The following is a 16,694-nucleotide window of genomic DNA, read 5'->3' as shown; positions in this document are numbered from 1 at the left end:
AACAAATGGATTTAAATTACTCAATGTAGTAGTGAGGATGCTGGGGTTATGGTGGGTGATCTGTCCCAGGTAAGACATGCCAGAACTGGAGAAGGCGTTCATCATGTAAACAGATATGAGACCTCGCAGAGGAGTTTCAAACCTTCAAGGCAGGTAATGATATTAACAACAGTGTTGAACACATCTAATGGAGTTGCCACCCTTCTATGGAGTTTACATGTCAAGCTGCCCCTGCAATCCCATCTATTTCTCAGATAGTAACACAACTGGTGAAGCCATATCTTCCATGCCCCAGCCTGAGGAGGACAGGGCTGTGTTGTTCTCTTCATTGTACTTATTCACATGACCACAGGCACAGTCCTGTAACTCAGCGACCATGGATCTCAGCAGAGCAGCTCCCAGTGGCTGCAGTAACAGGGCCTGGTGCCTGGGCAGGGAACTTCTCTTGTAGATTGTGAGTGTGTGCCTGTGCTCAGTATTCTCTCTGCACCTCAACTGATGACAGTCATGAAGGGTCGCCCCACAGAGTTCAATTGTCCCTGGTATGTTACATGATGGACGCTGGGATGTGTGATTGTGGTCAGTAGAGCAGGTGATAGACATCATCAACCTGTGAGCCCAGGACCTGGCACAGTATGTCTCTACTCCAGGTGCTGAGAAGGACTTATACATCATAGGTTTTCTCCCAAGGTTAGAGTCTTTAAAATGAGGGTGTCCCTGTGGAGACTCACCTGTGTATAACAAAGAAACAAGATTGGGGCTACCACCACTTCAAACATGTTAGGGACAACTGTCCTGCTACAGAAAGTGGGCCTGGCAAGATGCTGGTCTGGACAAGGTTCAAAACCCCTGTGGAACTGACTCACCACTAGAGGGCTCTATTGCCTTCACAAACCTGTGTCAAGATCTGGTGGGTGGTTTTACTTGTAACCTGCGCTGGAGATTTTAATATAGAATTTTAATTCCTTTGTTGTGTGTCTATCGCTATTTACAAAATATCTGCTTGGACACCCAGACCCACAGAGTCCCCGTGTCCAGGCACAAACATTCCTTTCCGCCTGCCCTCCCATGGGCATCCAAGAAAGGGAGGAGGAACCCTGCTGTGAGGCTAAGACTTGACCCCAAAGGAAAGACATGCAAATGCAGCCCCTCCCCTACCCAAGAAAACCAGCTCACTTTCTGTCCCTGCACAACACTGGGAGGAGTCTCTCGTGTGAGCACGTCAGTCCTCAGAGCCCACACCATGGGGTCCGCACTCTTTTGGGCTTTTCTTCTCATCGCTGTCAACGGTGAGTCCTTTTTCAGGAGGGTCAGTGGAGAGTGCTTCTCAGGGACTGTTCTCACAGTCTCTTTCTCTCTTTGTAGGTTCCCTGTCCCAAGTTCAGCTGGTGGAGTCTGGAGGAGGCTTGGTGAAGCCTGGAGGGCAACTGACCCTCTCCTGTAAAGCCTCTGGATTCACCTTCACTGACTACAGCATGAACTGGGTCCGCCAGGCTGCAGGGAAGGGGCTGGAGTGGGTGGCAACAGTGAGTCAACCAACTGGATCAAGTCAATGGTATGCTCCATCAGTTCAAGGAAGATTCACAATCTCCAGAGACAACCCGACCAACACAGTTTCTCTCAAAATGACCAACCTGAAACCGGAAGACACGGCCGTGTATTACTGTACTAGAGACACAGCGAGGGGAACTCATTGTGAGCCCAGACAGAAACCTTCCTGCAGGAGCCAGGAGTCTGGGATATAGAGGGCACCCAGGACACCAGGGGGAGCTCAGGACCCAAAATGGAGAGCGTGAAACCCAAGAGGAACTAAAGGTGTTATTTTTGTTTGTTTAGTTTTGTTTTTCATTTTGGTTTTTCCTCTCTCTCTTCAGCAAATCTTACTCTGATTTTTTAAATTTATGTGTTTATTTATTTTTCAAATATATTTGCCTCTGCCTTCTCCCCATCACTTTCCCATGCCCTCCTCCCCCTCTCTGTCTTCCTCCCACACTTTGGCATTGTCCATGAGTCCTTGCTATATGTTCCTTGACTTGACCCTTCCCTACCATTTCCCTGTCCACCTCTTCCTCCTTTCTTCTTGTCTCTCTTGTTTTATTTTTTTTTCTCTCTCAGTGTTGTGGGTCTAATTTTCCTTGACTCTTTGTTTTGTTGGTTAAGTTCTGCTTATAGGTGAGGTCATATGGTATTTGTCTTTTGCTCCTGGCTTATTTCGATTACCATAATGTTCTCTAGTTCCATCCATGTTGTCATACAGTATAGTAGTTCTTTTTTTTTCTTTCTGCTGCATAGCATTCCATTGAGTAAATGTATCATAGTTTTTTGATCCGATCATCTACTGATGGACACTTAGGTTGCTTCCAACACTTGGCTATTGTAATTTGTGCTGTTATGAACATTGGGGTGCATAGGTTCTTTTGCATTGGCGTTTTGGTGTTCTTAGGGTATAGTCCCAGCAGGGGAATCACTGGATCAAAAGGCACTTCCATTTTCAGCTTTTTGAGGAAATTCCACACTGCTTTCCACAATGGCTGCACCAGTCTGCATTCTCACCAGCAGTGGCCTAGTATTCCCTTTTCTCCACAGCCTCGCCAGCACCTGTTGTTTGTTGATCTGTTTGTGATGGCCATTCTGATCAGCGTGATGTGGTATCTCATTGTGGCTTTGATCTGCATTTCTCAAATAGCTAGTGATACTGATCATTATTTAAAATGTCTCTGGACTCTCTGTATCTCTTCCTTAGAAAAGCATCTGACCAGGTCCTTTGTACATTTTTTGATTGGATGATTTGTCTTCTTGAAGTGGAGTCATGTGAGTTCTTTATATATTTTGGAGATCAAACCTCAAGCTGATGTATCATTAGCAAATATATATTTCCCATACAGTTGGCTCCCTTTTCATTTTGCTGATGTTTTCTTTAGCCGTGCAGAAGCTGCTTATTTTGATGAGGTCCCACTTGTTTATACTTTCTTTTATGTCCCTTGCTTTAGGGGATATATCAGTGAAAAAAAAAAAAAAACGTTGCATGGGATATCTGAGGGTTTCCTGCCAATGTTTTCCTCTAGGAATTTTATCGTGTTGTGACTTATGTTTAAGTTTTTTATCCATCTTGAGTTTATTTTTATGCATGGTGTTAGATGATGATGAAATTTCAACTTTTTTGCATGTAGCTGTCCAGTTGTCCCAATACCATTTGTTGAAGAGGCTATTATTACTCCACTTTATGCTTCTGCTCCTTCTGTCAAATATTAATTGACCATGTAGACCTAGGCTGGTTTCTGGGCTTTCTATTTTGTTCCACTGGTCTATGTATTTGTTCTTCTGCCAGTACAAGATTGTTTTCAGTATAGTGGCTTTGTAATGTAGTTTTATGTCCAGTATTGTGATCTCTCCTACTTTGTTTTTCTTTCTAAAAATTGCTGCTGCTATCCGGGGTCATTTATAGTTCCATACAAATTTGTGAAATGTCTGTTCTGTTTCTGTGAAATATGTCATTGGTACTTTAATAGGGATTGCATTGAATCTATAAATTGCTTTGGGTAGTATAGACATTTTGATGATAATTGTTCCAATCTATGAGTATGGTATATGCTTCCATTTATTTGTGTCTTCCTTCATTTCTTTCTTCAATGTTGTATAGTTTTCTGCATACAGGTCTTTTACCTCGATTAAATTTATTTCTACGCACTTTATTTTTCTTCTTGCTATATCAAATGATTTTTTTATTTTTCTGATTTCTTCTTCTATTTCATTGCTGGTGTACAAAAATACCTTTGATTTGTGAATATTGACTTTGTATCCTGCTGTTTTGCCAAATTCACTTATTAAGTTGAGGAGTTTTTTGGTGGAGTCTACAGAGTTTTGTATGTACACTACCATGTCGTCTGCCAATGATGATAGTTTTACTTCCTCCTTTCTTATTTGGATGATTTTTATTTCTTTTTCTTGTCTGGTCACTGTGGCTAAGACTTTCAATAACATGTTGAATAAAAGTGGTGAAAGTGGACATTCTTGTGTTCCCTATCTTAGTGGGAAAGCTTTTTGTTTTTGCCTGTTATGATATTGGCTTTAGGTTTTCCATATATGACCTTTATCACATTAAGGTATGTCTCATTTATTGCCATTTTTCTCAGAGTTTTAATTATAAATCTCTCCTCTTTCATTTCTGATATTATTTATTTGGGCCCTCTCCTTTTTTTTTTTTTTTTTTTCTTGATGAGTCTACTTAAAGGCTTGTGAATTTCATTTATCTTTTCAGAGAACCAGCTCTTGGATTTATTGATCCTTTGAATTGTTCTTTCAGTCTCTATGTCATTCATTTCTGCTCTGATCTGGATTATTTCCTTCCTTCTACTTCCTGTGGAATTTATTTGTTATTTTTTCTCCAGTTCTTAAAGTTGTAGTGTTAGGTCTTTTATTTGAAATGTTTCTATCTTTATTAGGTAGGTCTGTATTACTATAAACTTTCCTCTCAGGACTGCTTTTGCTGTGCCCTATATGTTTTAGACTGTTGTATGTTCATTTTTCTTTGTTTCCAGAAACTTTTTGATTTCTTCTCTTATCTCATTATTGACCAATTCATTGTTTAATAGTGTACTCTTCAGTCTCCATGAGTTTGCAAGTTTGAGGTTTCTCTTTTAAATTGATTTCCAGTTTCAAGCCCTTGTGGTCTCAGAAAATGCTTGGTATTATTTCAATTGTCCTGAACTTGCTGAGGCTCGCTTTGTGTCCTACATTGTGTGCATATAAGATTATAATGTTTATGTCTTATTTAAGGATTATTCCTTTAAGTATAAAGTGTCCCTCTGGGTCTCTTTTTATGGTCTTGGTTTTGAAATATATTTTGTCCGATATAAGTATTGCTACACCTGATTTCTTTTCTTGCCCATTTGCTTGTAATTTTTTTTTTCCATCCCTTTATTTTCAATCTGTGTAGGTTTTTTGCTCTGAGGTGGGTCTCTTGTAGGCAGCATATGTGTGGGTCATGTTTTCTTATCCACTGAGCTCTCCTGTGTCTTTTGATTGGGATATTTAGTCCGTTTACATTGAGAGTTATTATTGATAAAAATATTCATTTTTCTCTTTGTACTTGTGTGTTTTTTTTTTCATTCTTACTCTTTTCCTTCATCTTCTTAAACCAGTTCCTTTAGCATGTCTTGTAGTGGTGGTGATATATTTTTTAGTTTTCTTTTGTCTGGGAAACTCCTTATTTCCTCTTCTATTTTAATTGAGAGCCTTTCTGGGCAGAGCAGCCTTGGTTGTAGACCCTTGCTTTTCATTACTTGGGATATTTCTTGCCATTCCCTTCTGGCTTGCAGTGTTTCTGTTGAGAAGTCAGTTGCTAGCCATATCAGGGCTCCCTTGTATGTTACTACCTGTTTCTCCCTTGCTGCCTTTAGGATTCTTTCTTTGTCTTTGATATTTGCCATTTTAATGATGATGTGTCTTGGAGTGGACCTAATTGGGTTTCTCTTGATAGGGCCCTTTTGTTTCCTGGACCCATGAGAACTTTTCTCTCCTAAATTGAGAAAGTTTCCCATCATGTCTTTTTCAAACAGGTTCTCTATCACTTGCTCCTCTTCTTCTCCTTCTGGTATCCCTATTATGCAGATATTATTGCATTTCAGGTTGTCCTGAATTTCCCTAAATGCCTCTTCGCTCTTTTTGAGTCTCCCCCCCCCCATTTCTTGTTCTTTCTGGGAGTTTTTTTTTTTTTTTCCTACTTGTCTGCCAGGTCACTGATTCCATCCTCTGGTTCATGTAGTCTGCTTTTGAGTCCATCTACCGTGTTCTTCAACTCAGATATGGTAGTCTTCATTCACTTTAGTGTATTCTTGATAGTTTCTATGTCCTTTTCCAGTTTGATATAGTTTGCCATAAGTTCCTGATAGTTTCCCTGCAGTTTCTCATAGTTCTCTTTGAGCTGGCTGAGCTTATTGAGATTCCTTAGAGACATTGTTTTGAATTCAATATCTGATATTTTACCTGCCTCTATTTCATTTAGTTCTCTGTGGGGATTCCTCCTTTCCCCTCATTTGGGGGGATTTTTTTTTCCTTTCCATTATTTGTGAGAGTCTTTTTTTTTTTTTGCTTCTGCTTCAATTGATTCGTCTAGATTTCCCGACTTTGTGGATCAAACTTCTATGGTAGTAGGCAGGTCTTTTTATTTATTTATTTTTTCTGGGTCTGCTTCTGATGATGCTTTTGACCCTGTCTGACCTTGGACCATTTGTTTCAACCTTCCAGGAATCTACTGTTTCTGTCTGTCTCCTGCAATTGTTAATCTGGTCACTCTGTCCTCATATGTCAGGCTTAGATGCCTCAGGATGGAGCAGTGCCTCCAGATGGTTAGACTATTTTGTCCTTATAGGCTTCTGTCACTCAAGGGAGTAGTCCTCCTGAGCAAGGTAGAGAATGTGGACTGGAGAAGGAGTCAGCACTAGGATACCCCCCTGGCTACTCCCTTAGTCCTCTCCCCAATGTCTCTTCCTTCATTCTCTCCTCACGAGTCTTTAGGCATCTCCATGTCCCCTTTAGCCGGGGGTCTACTATCTATGAAGGCAGCTTTGCACTCAACATCAAAGCCAGCATGCAACTCCTATCTGAGCTGGACTTTCCTGAGAACATGGCTATTATTTCCTTTCCTGCTATTGCCTCTTTGGGGCATGTTCTGCCTTCACAAAATGGAGACTATGTAAAGGGGAAGGAGTCAGCTCCAGGGCTCTCTGATTACTCCTCCAGTTCTTTCCCAAATGCCTCTGTCTCCAGTCTCTCTTTGAGGGTCTCTGGGCAGCTCTATGTCCCCTTTGGCCAGGGATCTTCTATTTCTTCTGGCTGCTCTGCAGCCAGCACCCCAGCCTACGCATGTGCAAGCTCTGGGTGGAGCATACAGAAGACAGGTTTATTGATTCATTTATGCCTGAGCGAGATGGTAGGGGCAGAGTGGGAGGTAAATTATCACTGGGGTTTTCCTGGCCACCATCTCAGTTCTCTTCACAAAGTTTTCCTCACCAATCTTTCCTCAGGTACCAGCCCACTCTGCTGCTCCCTCTACCCAGAGATTAAGGAAGGCGGCTGCCACTGCAAATTTTTGTGGTGGCTGTTTAAATTTCTCTTTGTGTCTCCAGCCGCTTGTCTCTGTCAGAGAGCATCCCTAAGCTTTTCGGGGTTGTGTTTTGTCTGTGTGTTTTCTCGGTTTCAGCTGCTGCAGTCTAGGGGTCCCTGTTTATGATTCAGACCCTGTTCTTCTCAGGAGGATCAAAAGGGCTGGTGCTGGTGCTTGTGTGCTCTCAGCCTGCCCTCTCGAGACTCCACCACATTTTTCACTCATTAGGTTGTGTGAAAGTTGGTTCAACTGCCTGTCTGTTGCTCCAAGGCTCCTCTCCCTCTATTGTTCTGTTGTTTTCCAGGTGATTTCTCCACTATTTAGTCACAATTCCAGTTTGGTCTTGGGAGGAAGTCAACTTGACTCCCATTCACTCTTCCGCCATCTTCTGTTCCAGATCTGAAATTTTTTTCTTCCTTTTCAGCTCCTTATCTTCTTTTGCTTTCCATATTAAAATATAGAACAGATGCTGCTATATCTATATCTATCTATCTATCTATCTATCTATCTATCTATCTATCTATCTATGAAGTTAACACAGCATGAAATTCACTGTTTTAAGCTTTTTAAATTATGCAATTCAGTATCCCTTTTGATAATCCCATGGTTCTGACACTATCATCATTATGTTGTTGCAAACGTTTTCGTTCACCACAAAAAAATGTTAACGTTTGTGATGGTTCCAGACTTCAGGCAAAGATGGAGGCATAGACATGTTTTGCTTCCTTGAATAACCTCAGAAGGACAACAATTACTTAAAAAATATTTTGGTTTGTGGATAAGAAAACAATGAAAGGTTGTTATTTATAAGTTATAAAAATAAAAATGGGTGAAAATCCTTTGGTTGAACTGAAATACTTGCTCTTCATTTGCATGTTCCATAGTCATCCACATGTTACACAGTGAACATAAAATCTACCTTCCATTGCTCACACAAATCACACTTACTTCTACTGTTATCTCGCTCTGGGTCTTGTTACAACAGAGCAGAGAGGGTGCAGTCCCCAGTTAGGGCAACAGCATTGACTGTAGGTTCCTCCTAAGAGGAAACCCAAGAAGTAGGTCAGGTATGTCCTTCAGTGAACTGTCCCTTCACCCACTCCATGTTGTCCTTGGCCCGTGGGCATTCCATCCCGGCACTGGGGATCTCTATAGAAAACAGGATGGTGCACAGTGAGTGTGAAGCAGAGATCCATGAGAAGTGCTCGATCTCATACCCAGGTCCATAGTATCTCTGACTCATGAGGTCTGTGACTCAGCTTGCATTTCCACTGGTAACAGTGTATGGAGAGGTTTTTCCCCTTTAACCAGGGTTGTGTGCCAGAGACTTAAGAAGGTGATCTGACACAGATGCAAATTCTGTCTGAGGCTTTTTTCAAGGATCTCCAAATTCAACTTATTTGGATCCAACAATCACACATTTTAGCATTTTCACATATAGTTGAGGACTCTTTTCACATAGGGGTGACATGTCAACACCAACAGTGAAGAAGACTTTGTGGCATTGCTGGAGAAATGATCACTGACCTGTAGGGAACTATCTGGCTTGGTTTCAGGGACTGAAGCCTTGTTTAAAGGCAAAAGGGCCCCAAGGTGGAGCTGAGCAAGGAAGCTTTGGGAAAATAAGTCACTGAGCAGACAAAACCTGTCCCCCAAGCAGGGGTGCAGCTCCTGCTTCCCTTACATCACCCTGCTTGGCCCTGAAGGATGGCTGGTTAGTCCATGATGAGTAAGACTCCTTGATACCAGGGACAACCAAAGATAGGCACAATTACATAGGAGCCATCAGGGAAGGACTTCAGGAACACAGAGAAGGAACAAAATACCCTTACCCCTCGGCTTTGTCATGGTCAGAGTCTTCATTCTATCTGAAAGAAGACATTTTATTTTTTGGCTGCTCTGCTTCCCACCCATGCCTGACTCAGGCTTGAAAAAATACCAGAGGCAGATACAGCCCTAAACTAGGGGGCAATTAGGCCTTGGAAAAAATACACTAAATCCTATGAAACCTGCTTTGCTAAGAATTCCTTCAGGGTAATGAGTACTCGTGTTCTGGGCCTGCATGTAGAATGAGGTTATTTTCTCAGATCTTGGAGTGAATGTGCGTCACCCTCTCTACCAGATCTTGACTCAGGAAGACCCTTGTAATTCCTTTACTGTTATCCTTAAACCATATTTACCTCTTTTAATCATTACTCTTTAACACTGATTGTTAAGCTTTATGCACATACTATTAATTCATAAATGAGCCAAACTAAATAAAAGTCACTTCAAGAGAAAGGCTCAGGGCTTTGTCCACTGGAAGGAATCACTACACCATATGCTGACAGGCGAATCATGTCAGGTACAGTTTATTTCTCTGCCCAAGCATTCGGGAAGGTTCTGTGGGATACAGTCTCCCTCATCTGGCACCCAAACAGGGACACTCAGCATCTCGATCTGCCTAAGAATATGCAAGTCATCATCATGGGCCACACATGTACTAGGTGAAAGTTTTGGTGTGCCTTTCAATCCCAGGAAAAGACCAAGCTGGAAATTCTCTTGTGTGTTATATTGTGGGTGTGTGGAAGATAAAGGAGAAGAGGGATTTTTTTCTAGGGCCATTATTGTGTCTCTTTGTTTGCAGTTTTTCTGTCCTTTTTCTATGCCTCAGGCAACATCTGGCATTTCAATTTAATTCGAACACTCTTTACAGGATTTTGCTTTCTTAACCTTAGTGAGTTGCCACAGCTCATGGTCAGGGGTTTAGTATTTAAAAGCCACAAGGGCACTCACTGCAATAAAGATTCTCATGAAAGAATAAGCTGTACATAGACTGGGTCAGAACACTAGTTTTCTTGCCAGCTGCAAGCAAATGTCCACACAACAAGAGGTAGACTGTAAAAGCATTAACAGTCCCATCCTTGTAGCACTTTCCCACCTAGGTTTAGTTCTCAAAGCAAGAAAGCAAGAATCTAGCTTGGAACAGAAAGTGCTTGTTTTTCCAAACCTTTCCTCTCTTCTCCCTCCACTTTCAAAAGGTATTAAGACATTTCAAGCAGTTAAGTAGTTAAATAGTCAGGATTTGAATGACTCTTTTGGTCCCAACTGGATTTTGAAGACATGAGGCAAATCTTCCCTGTGCCCTGGGTTTTTTGACATTGCCTATGTGAGTAGGAGCTCCATGGGGGTGTTTGGGATCAATCTCTAAGTTATGCAAGGGACTCACAGAGAATTCCAATCACAATATTTAACTTTCAGCTCACCTGGGAACATGTGATATATGAGTTGGTCACCCAGTACCCTGAGCCCCCCTAGCTGTTTTAGACAATCAGGGGAGAAACAGTGACACATAGGAGAATTAGGGATAACTAAGGGGTTAAACTTTTGGAAGCCTTTCTCACAAACAGTACATTTGACACACTATACTTATCTCATTTCCTAGCAATTAGTCAGAAGAGGCTTGCAAGATTAGATAAAGTGGAGTGGAGCCAAAGGAAGTAAAAATGAAAACAAAAGCATTTCAGCTGTAATAATGGACCCTAGACTCTCTAGGGAGCAGAAGATGGACTATTAACTGCTTCAGCAGCTTCTTAAGTCAACAGGATGGGCATGTTAAGATAAAATTTAATCAACTTATTGCAGACATTAAAGAGATACTGTCTTTGGTTTCCAGAGAAATGTTCTCTAGATTTAGAAGAATGAGAAAAAGCCAGGCATAAATTAAAATGGCTCCAGCACAATGGGACCTCTATAGAACATCAGAATTGATTAACTTGGAGCCTAGGAAGAACAGCTCTTCCTCCTATTAACACTAGAAATCGTTGTCATCAGGAAAGCTTAGACTTAAAGGTAGGGGCCCATAGAGGAGAAGCAGGTGTGAGCACTGAGTCTAATTCCAGGGACACACTGTCACTAACAGAGGACAGTTTATCTCTTAACCTTCCTTCTGCCCCAAGTTGGGACAATGTTCCAGAAGATTTGTCACCTCTTCCTCCTCTTTCCTCAGATTCTCCTCCGACATTTACTCAGACCACGACTGTGATGCAGCAGTGTCTTAAAGAAGCTGCAGAGGCAGGAGAATGGAAAGCTTTGTCAGCTTTTCCTATTGTTACTAAGCAGTGTGGATAGACTCTCGATTAGCTGTTGCATTTTACAATATATAAAGATTTAAAGAAGAGCATCAAAGACAATGGGTTTCAGTCACCCTATACTTTAGGGCTTATCTCCATCATCACTCAAGGCTATCAAATTTCCCATTGTGACTGAATTACTTTGGGTAGAACTGTTCTTATACCAGCCCAGTTTACTCTGAGACATTCAGAATACGATGACCACTGCCAACCACAGGCCATATAAAACAACAGGAGTGACAAACCAGTGTGGCTTGATATGCTGCTTGGGTCCAGTCAGTATGGACCTGCTGAAGAGCAGGCCAGAATGGATCCCTGGGTCTTTACCCAATGCTTGCCCCCTAAATATGGCCCAGGAAGCTAAAGTCTGGGGGCTCAACTCCTTTATTAACATTTGACAAAGAGCCACAGAAGCTTATTTTGAGTTTGCTGTCATGCTGCAGGAGAGAATCCAGAAGTTTGAAAATCCAGAAGTGGGTGAAACCCTTCTATTTTAGTTAGCCTATGAGAATGCAAAAGATTATTGTAAAGATGTTCTCAATCCTATTGAGTGAACCACCACTAATATCAGTCAGTTCATAAGCCTTGCCAGAATATAGGCACAAAGCAACACTGTGCCTCATTATTAGCAGCTACTCTAAGAGGAGAAGCTAAATGTCTTGGCCATGGGAAGCCAGGTCAAACTTTCAGGGACTGTCGAGCCCCACCGTGAGTTAATTAAGGGAAGCCACTGAATAAAGTTGCCCCATGTGGCATAAGGGTAGACACTGGGCTAATCAATGTAGATCTAAATATGACAAGGATGTTAAACCACTTCCCCCTCAGGGAAAAGGACAGAGATGTGTAAGCTATGGTGCCCTGAATCCCAACAGGAGTTCTCCAGACAACCGCACTCATTTGTTTTGGAATCAGGAACATGCCCAGTCACTGACTTCTGTGCTGCCACCTTGGGGAGAGCAGGATTGGACTTGGTCACTACCCCGGAACCCATCTTGAAGAAACAGGACAAAACCCTCATATCTCCTACAGGAGTGTGAGAGCTGTTGCCTGCAGGCAGAGTTGGATTGATTTTAGGAAGATCTAGTTTTACAGTCAATGGAATCCTAGTCCACCCTGAAGTCATTGATTCTATCAGAGAGAAACTAAAATTATGATTAAAGCCTCTGGATATCATGATATTTCTGCCCAGACTCATATAGCCCACCTTCTTCTTCTTCCCCATATAGTATCAAATGCACAGATATTAAGAGAGGAAAGTGAGATTCTGGCAGTACTAATCACCAGTATGTTTTCTGGACCACTTCCAATCAATTAAATAAACCTGTTTTAGAAGTCACAAGTAAAGACAGGACATTCCATGATATGCTAGACTCTGGTGTGAATGTCTCAATAATGTCTAGCCAATACTGGCCTCCAGACTGGGTGCTAGCAGAGGCCTACATATACATGGCTGGAATAGGAGATAGTGTTCAGCCATACAGAAGTGTCTTGTCCCTCCAGAGCTTTTGTCCTAATGTAAAGGTAGACAGATTCAGACTTATGTCCTTTCAGCCCCACTTAATATTTGGGGAAGAGAACTTTTTACCCAATGAGAAATGAAAATCACTCTCCTGGCTTTCCACTAATGTCTACTGTTCAAATGTCTCCTCTGTCTCTCATATGGCCTTCAGATATGCCTGTGTGGTCAATAAGTGGCCACTGAATGGGGAGAAGTTTGAAAAAAAAAACATGAATTAGTACAACAGCAATTAGAAGCACGGCATATTGAACCCCTGGCAGTCTGTGGAATACTCTGATTTTTGTAGTTCCTAAAAGATGAGGAAATAGAAACTTATACACGATCTTTGAAAAAAGAATGATCCAGCACAGGGTTACTCTTCAACCCACAGTTTCCAATCCAGCTTGCCTACCTAAGAAGTGGCTGATTTTAACCATTGTTTTAAAAGATTTCTTTTTTCCCAATTTCTTTGGCTGAAAAGGACAGGGTACAATTTACTTTCCCTGTCCCAGTTTTTAAAATTCTCAAACATTACCATTTTAATGGAAAGTTATACCTCAAGGCACATTTAATAGCCTGGTTATTAACCAACATTTAATTCACTAACCCTTACAACCTATGTGGGGATTGTGTTCTAATTCAATAATATATCATTATGTGGATGACATTTTGATTGCTTCCCCGTCCTCTGAAACACCAGAAAAAAACCTATGTTTACTTAAAGGAGGCAGTCTCTCATGCCAGGTGAATTATTGCCCCTGAAAAGGTCCATCAAGCTGAGCCCTGGAATTATCTAGGGCACATTATTTTCCACTGGAGAATTCAGCCTCAAATACCCCAAATCAGTCCACCTGAACTGCTAACTCTTAATAACCTCCAACAACTGTTAGGTGTTATTAACTGGATTTGACCTAGCCTAGGAATTACCATCTACCAGTAGACTCATTTATTCAATACCTTAAAAGGTGTCTGTGACATAAATTCCCCCAGGATTTCCCCCCCGCAGTCTCTCCAAGAATTAGACTTTGTCAATCAACGTATCAGTGAGAGACAGCTCATGGGAATAAACTGTGAATACCCAGTTATCCTGCTCTGTTTTTCAACTCTAGGCACCCCTGTGGGGTTAATAGGTCAATAGCTGCCTTAGCTAGGCCTGAGATAAAGGTTATTTCCCACCAACCTCGATGTACTCATAGTACTTATATTAAAGCTTTATGCCATCTCACTCTTAGAGGACATGAGAGAACTAAAAAAATTTTAGCCATGATCCAACTGTCATTCATGTCCCAATTATTCAAATTTACTTACAACAGCTGTCTGGTCAATCTCTAGAATTTCAATGCACTATCACAAACTTTTAAGCAAAATAGAAATTTGTCTGCCCTCAGATAAATTACTATAAACATCCCAAAACTTAACATTCACTTGAAAGAAAAAAAGTAAAAAGTAGTGAGACCCCATCCTCAAAGCAAGGACTGTTTTTATTAACAGTTTAGGAAAAACAGGGAAAACTGCTCTACCACCTGGTAGGAGGATGAAGAATGGAAGTGTTGTTTCCAATGTCCATGTTTCTACTCAATGTGCTGAGCTCCCAGGAGCTATTATGGCTTTCTAGCAATGGTCTGACAAGCTTTTGAATTTAGTTTGTGGTTCTGGTTATACTGTATACACTCTCCCTCATATAAATCAAGCTCTTCATAAGGAGCCTATTGACCTTTCTCTGCTCAGCATATCTTTAACCTTTCAAACTTTACTAGATAAAAGGGAACATTTCCTGTTTTTGACATGTGTTTCCATATAGGTCTTCCTGGTCTGAAGGCAATGCCCAAGCTGGCACCCTAGAGAGCATAATAGACATCTTTCAAAAAACTGTTGCCTCTCATCAATTTTTCATCAAATAGCCATGCACTTTGCAAAGAGTTGAAACTCCCTCATTCTCAGGATAAATATATATGAAAATGTCCAGATTGCCAAGCCTTAGGTAAAGCATTGCTCTCTCTTGGAATTAATCCCAGGTACCTAGAGCCACAAGTACTTTGGCAGACTGATGTCACCCATTATTCCTTTTTTGGAAAATTTAAATTTATTCAGGTCTCTGTAGATACCTTCTCCAGGGCATTACATGATTCTGCCCTTACAGGCAAATCAGTGAATAACATACAATCAAACTGGCTTGAGGTTTTCAGCCATTTAGGCTGTCCACAGCAAATTATAACTGACAGTGGACCAGAATCTATGGCCTGATCCACTCAGGATGTCCTACAAAGGAGGGGAATTCAACATAATACAGGTATCCCTTATAATGCCACAGGCCAAACAGTTGTTAAATGTGCTCATCATACTTTCAAAACTTTACTTAAAAAATAAAAATGGGGGAGCCAGAAAATCTCTCCCCAAAATTTGTTAATGACAGCCATGTATACTTACAATTTTCTCAATTGTGACAATTCTCTTAACACACCAATTGAAAAAATATTTCAATCTCCAAAAGATAGACAATAAGGCACCCAGTCCTTTAATATTATATAGAAATTTCTTAGGAGAAGGAAAATAAGAGGGGCCAGTTAAATTGTTAATATGGGGAAGAGAGTATGCTTGTGTTTTAGTACCTACAGGTCATTTGTGGCTGCCTACCAAGGGAATAAAGCCATAGCATGGGGAGACCAGATCCCGCACTCAATGTGCTACAACAAATGAGACAAGATTCACTGTCTGGAGGATCTGACTGATCAGCTGTCCCAGATGGTTGTAAATGAGTGATGACGAATGATGCAGGCCTACTGTCAGAAGCCAGGGACACAAACATCTCAGACCCTTTCAACCCCTAATTCAAAGTAGTGATTTGGGTAGACATACCTTTGAACCCCTAATTCAAAGTAGTGATTTGGGTAGACATAAAAACCTCAGTCGTAGGGCTGAAAAACTTATGATCGATGTGGGGTCTAACACACCCCTGAGGATCGATTTTTAGCCTACTTATCAGTAGTGTCTTCTAACTCTACTGAAATTATAGTAATACCTGTCCTGTTGGCTTGATCTGGGGGATTTGCCATTGCTGCCACTGTTCAACATATTTACTGGGGTAATACGATCTTTGATCTTCACATGTCTAAGGCAAAGTATATGGAGGGTGTTTTCTTGAAACTGCACTCAAGAGAAGCATGTACTAAGTTTCATAGTTCTCTCCACAACAAATATATTCACCAATAAAAAATGAGGAGAAGCTGGGAACCATCCCTCCTGGTTTCATGGATGGTTGCCTCACCGACAGGTGACAGGGCTCCAAGACTGGAGCTGCACAGGGAGGCCTTGGGAAAATCAGTCACTGAGGAGACAAAACCTATCTCCCTGGCAAGATTGTAGCCCCTGCCTCTCTCACTTCACCCTGCCTGGCCCTGGATGATTGCTAGATACTCTATTTCCATGTGTCTCATTCTGTTTGCTCACTTGTTTGTTTTCTTGATTAGGTTGCACTTGTAGCTGAGATTGTATGGTATTTGTCTTTCACCACCTGGCTTATCTCACTTTGCATAATGCTCTCAAGTTCCATCAATGCTGTCCTAAGTAGGAATTTCTTCTTTCTCTCTGCCATAAAGTATACCATTGTGAAAATATACCACTATTTTTTAACCCCCTCATTGACTGATGAGTGCCAAAGCTGTTTCCAACACTTGTTTATTGTAAATTGTGCTGCTATGAACATTGGGATGCATAGGTTCTATTGAATTGGTGTCCTGGAATTCTGAGGATATAATCCCAGCAGTGGAATTACTGAGTCAGAAGGTAGTTCCACTTTTAGCTTTTTGAGGAAATTTCAAACTGTTTTCAACAGTGGCTACACTAGTCTGTATTCCCACCAACACTGTACTAGTGTTATCTTTTCTCCAGAACCTCACCAGCACTTGTTTTTGGTGATTTGTTAATGATTGCTATTCTGACTGATGTGAAGTCGTATCTCATTGTGATTCTAATTTTCATC

At 41.3% G+C, this 16,694-nt stretch overlaps 1 gene segment (V, D, J or C); it reads left to right on the top strand.

Annotated features, from left to right (window-relative positions):
- The first annotated feature begins 1,196 nt into the window (after positions 1-1,196).
- The window catches only part of LOC129076575 (immunoglobulin heavy variable 3-9-like), a 59,796-nt gene continuing 44,298 nt past the window's right edge, over positions 1,197-16,694 (top strand). The window contains 2 exon segments of the V gene segment in view: positions 1,197-1,289; positions 1,366-1,695. Coding sequence covers positions 1,244-1,289; positions 1,366-1,695 — 376 coding nt within the window.

The sequence above is a fragment of the Pteronotus mesoamericanus genome, unplaced genomic scaffold (assembly GCF_021234165.1).
Source record: "Pteronotus mesoamericanus isolate MK-2021 breed Mesoamerican mustached bat unplaced genomic scaffold, CSHL_Meso_final contig_61, whole genome shotgun sequence".
In the NCBI taxonomy this organism is placed as follows: Eukaryota; Metazoa; Chordata; class Mammalia; order Chiroptera; family Mormoopidae; genus Pteronotus; species Pteronotus mesoamericanus.
This window is presented reverse-complemented; position numbering and strand designations above follow the sequence as displayed.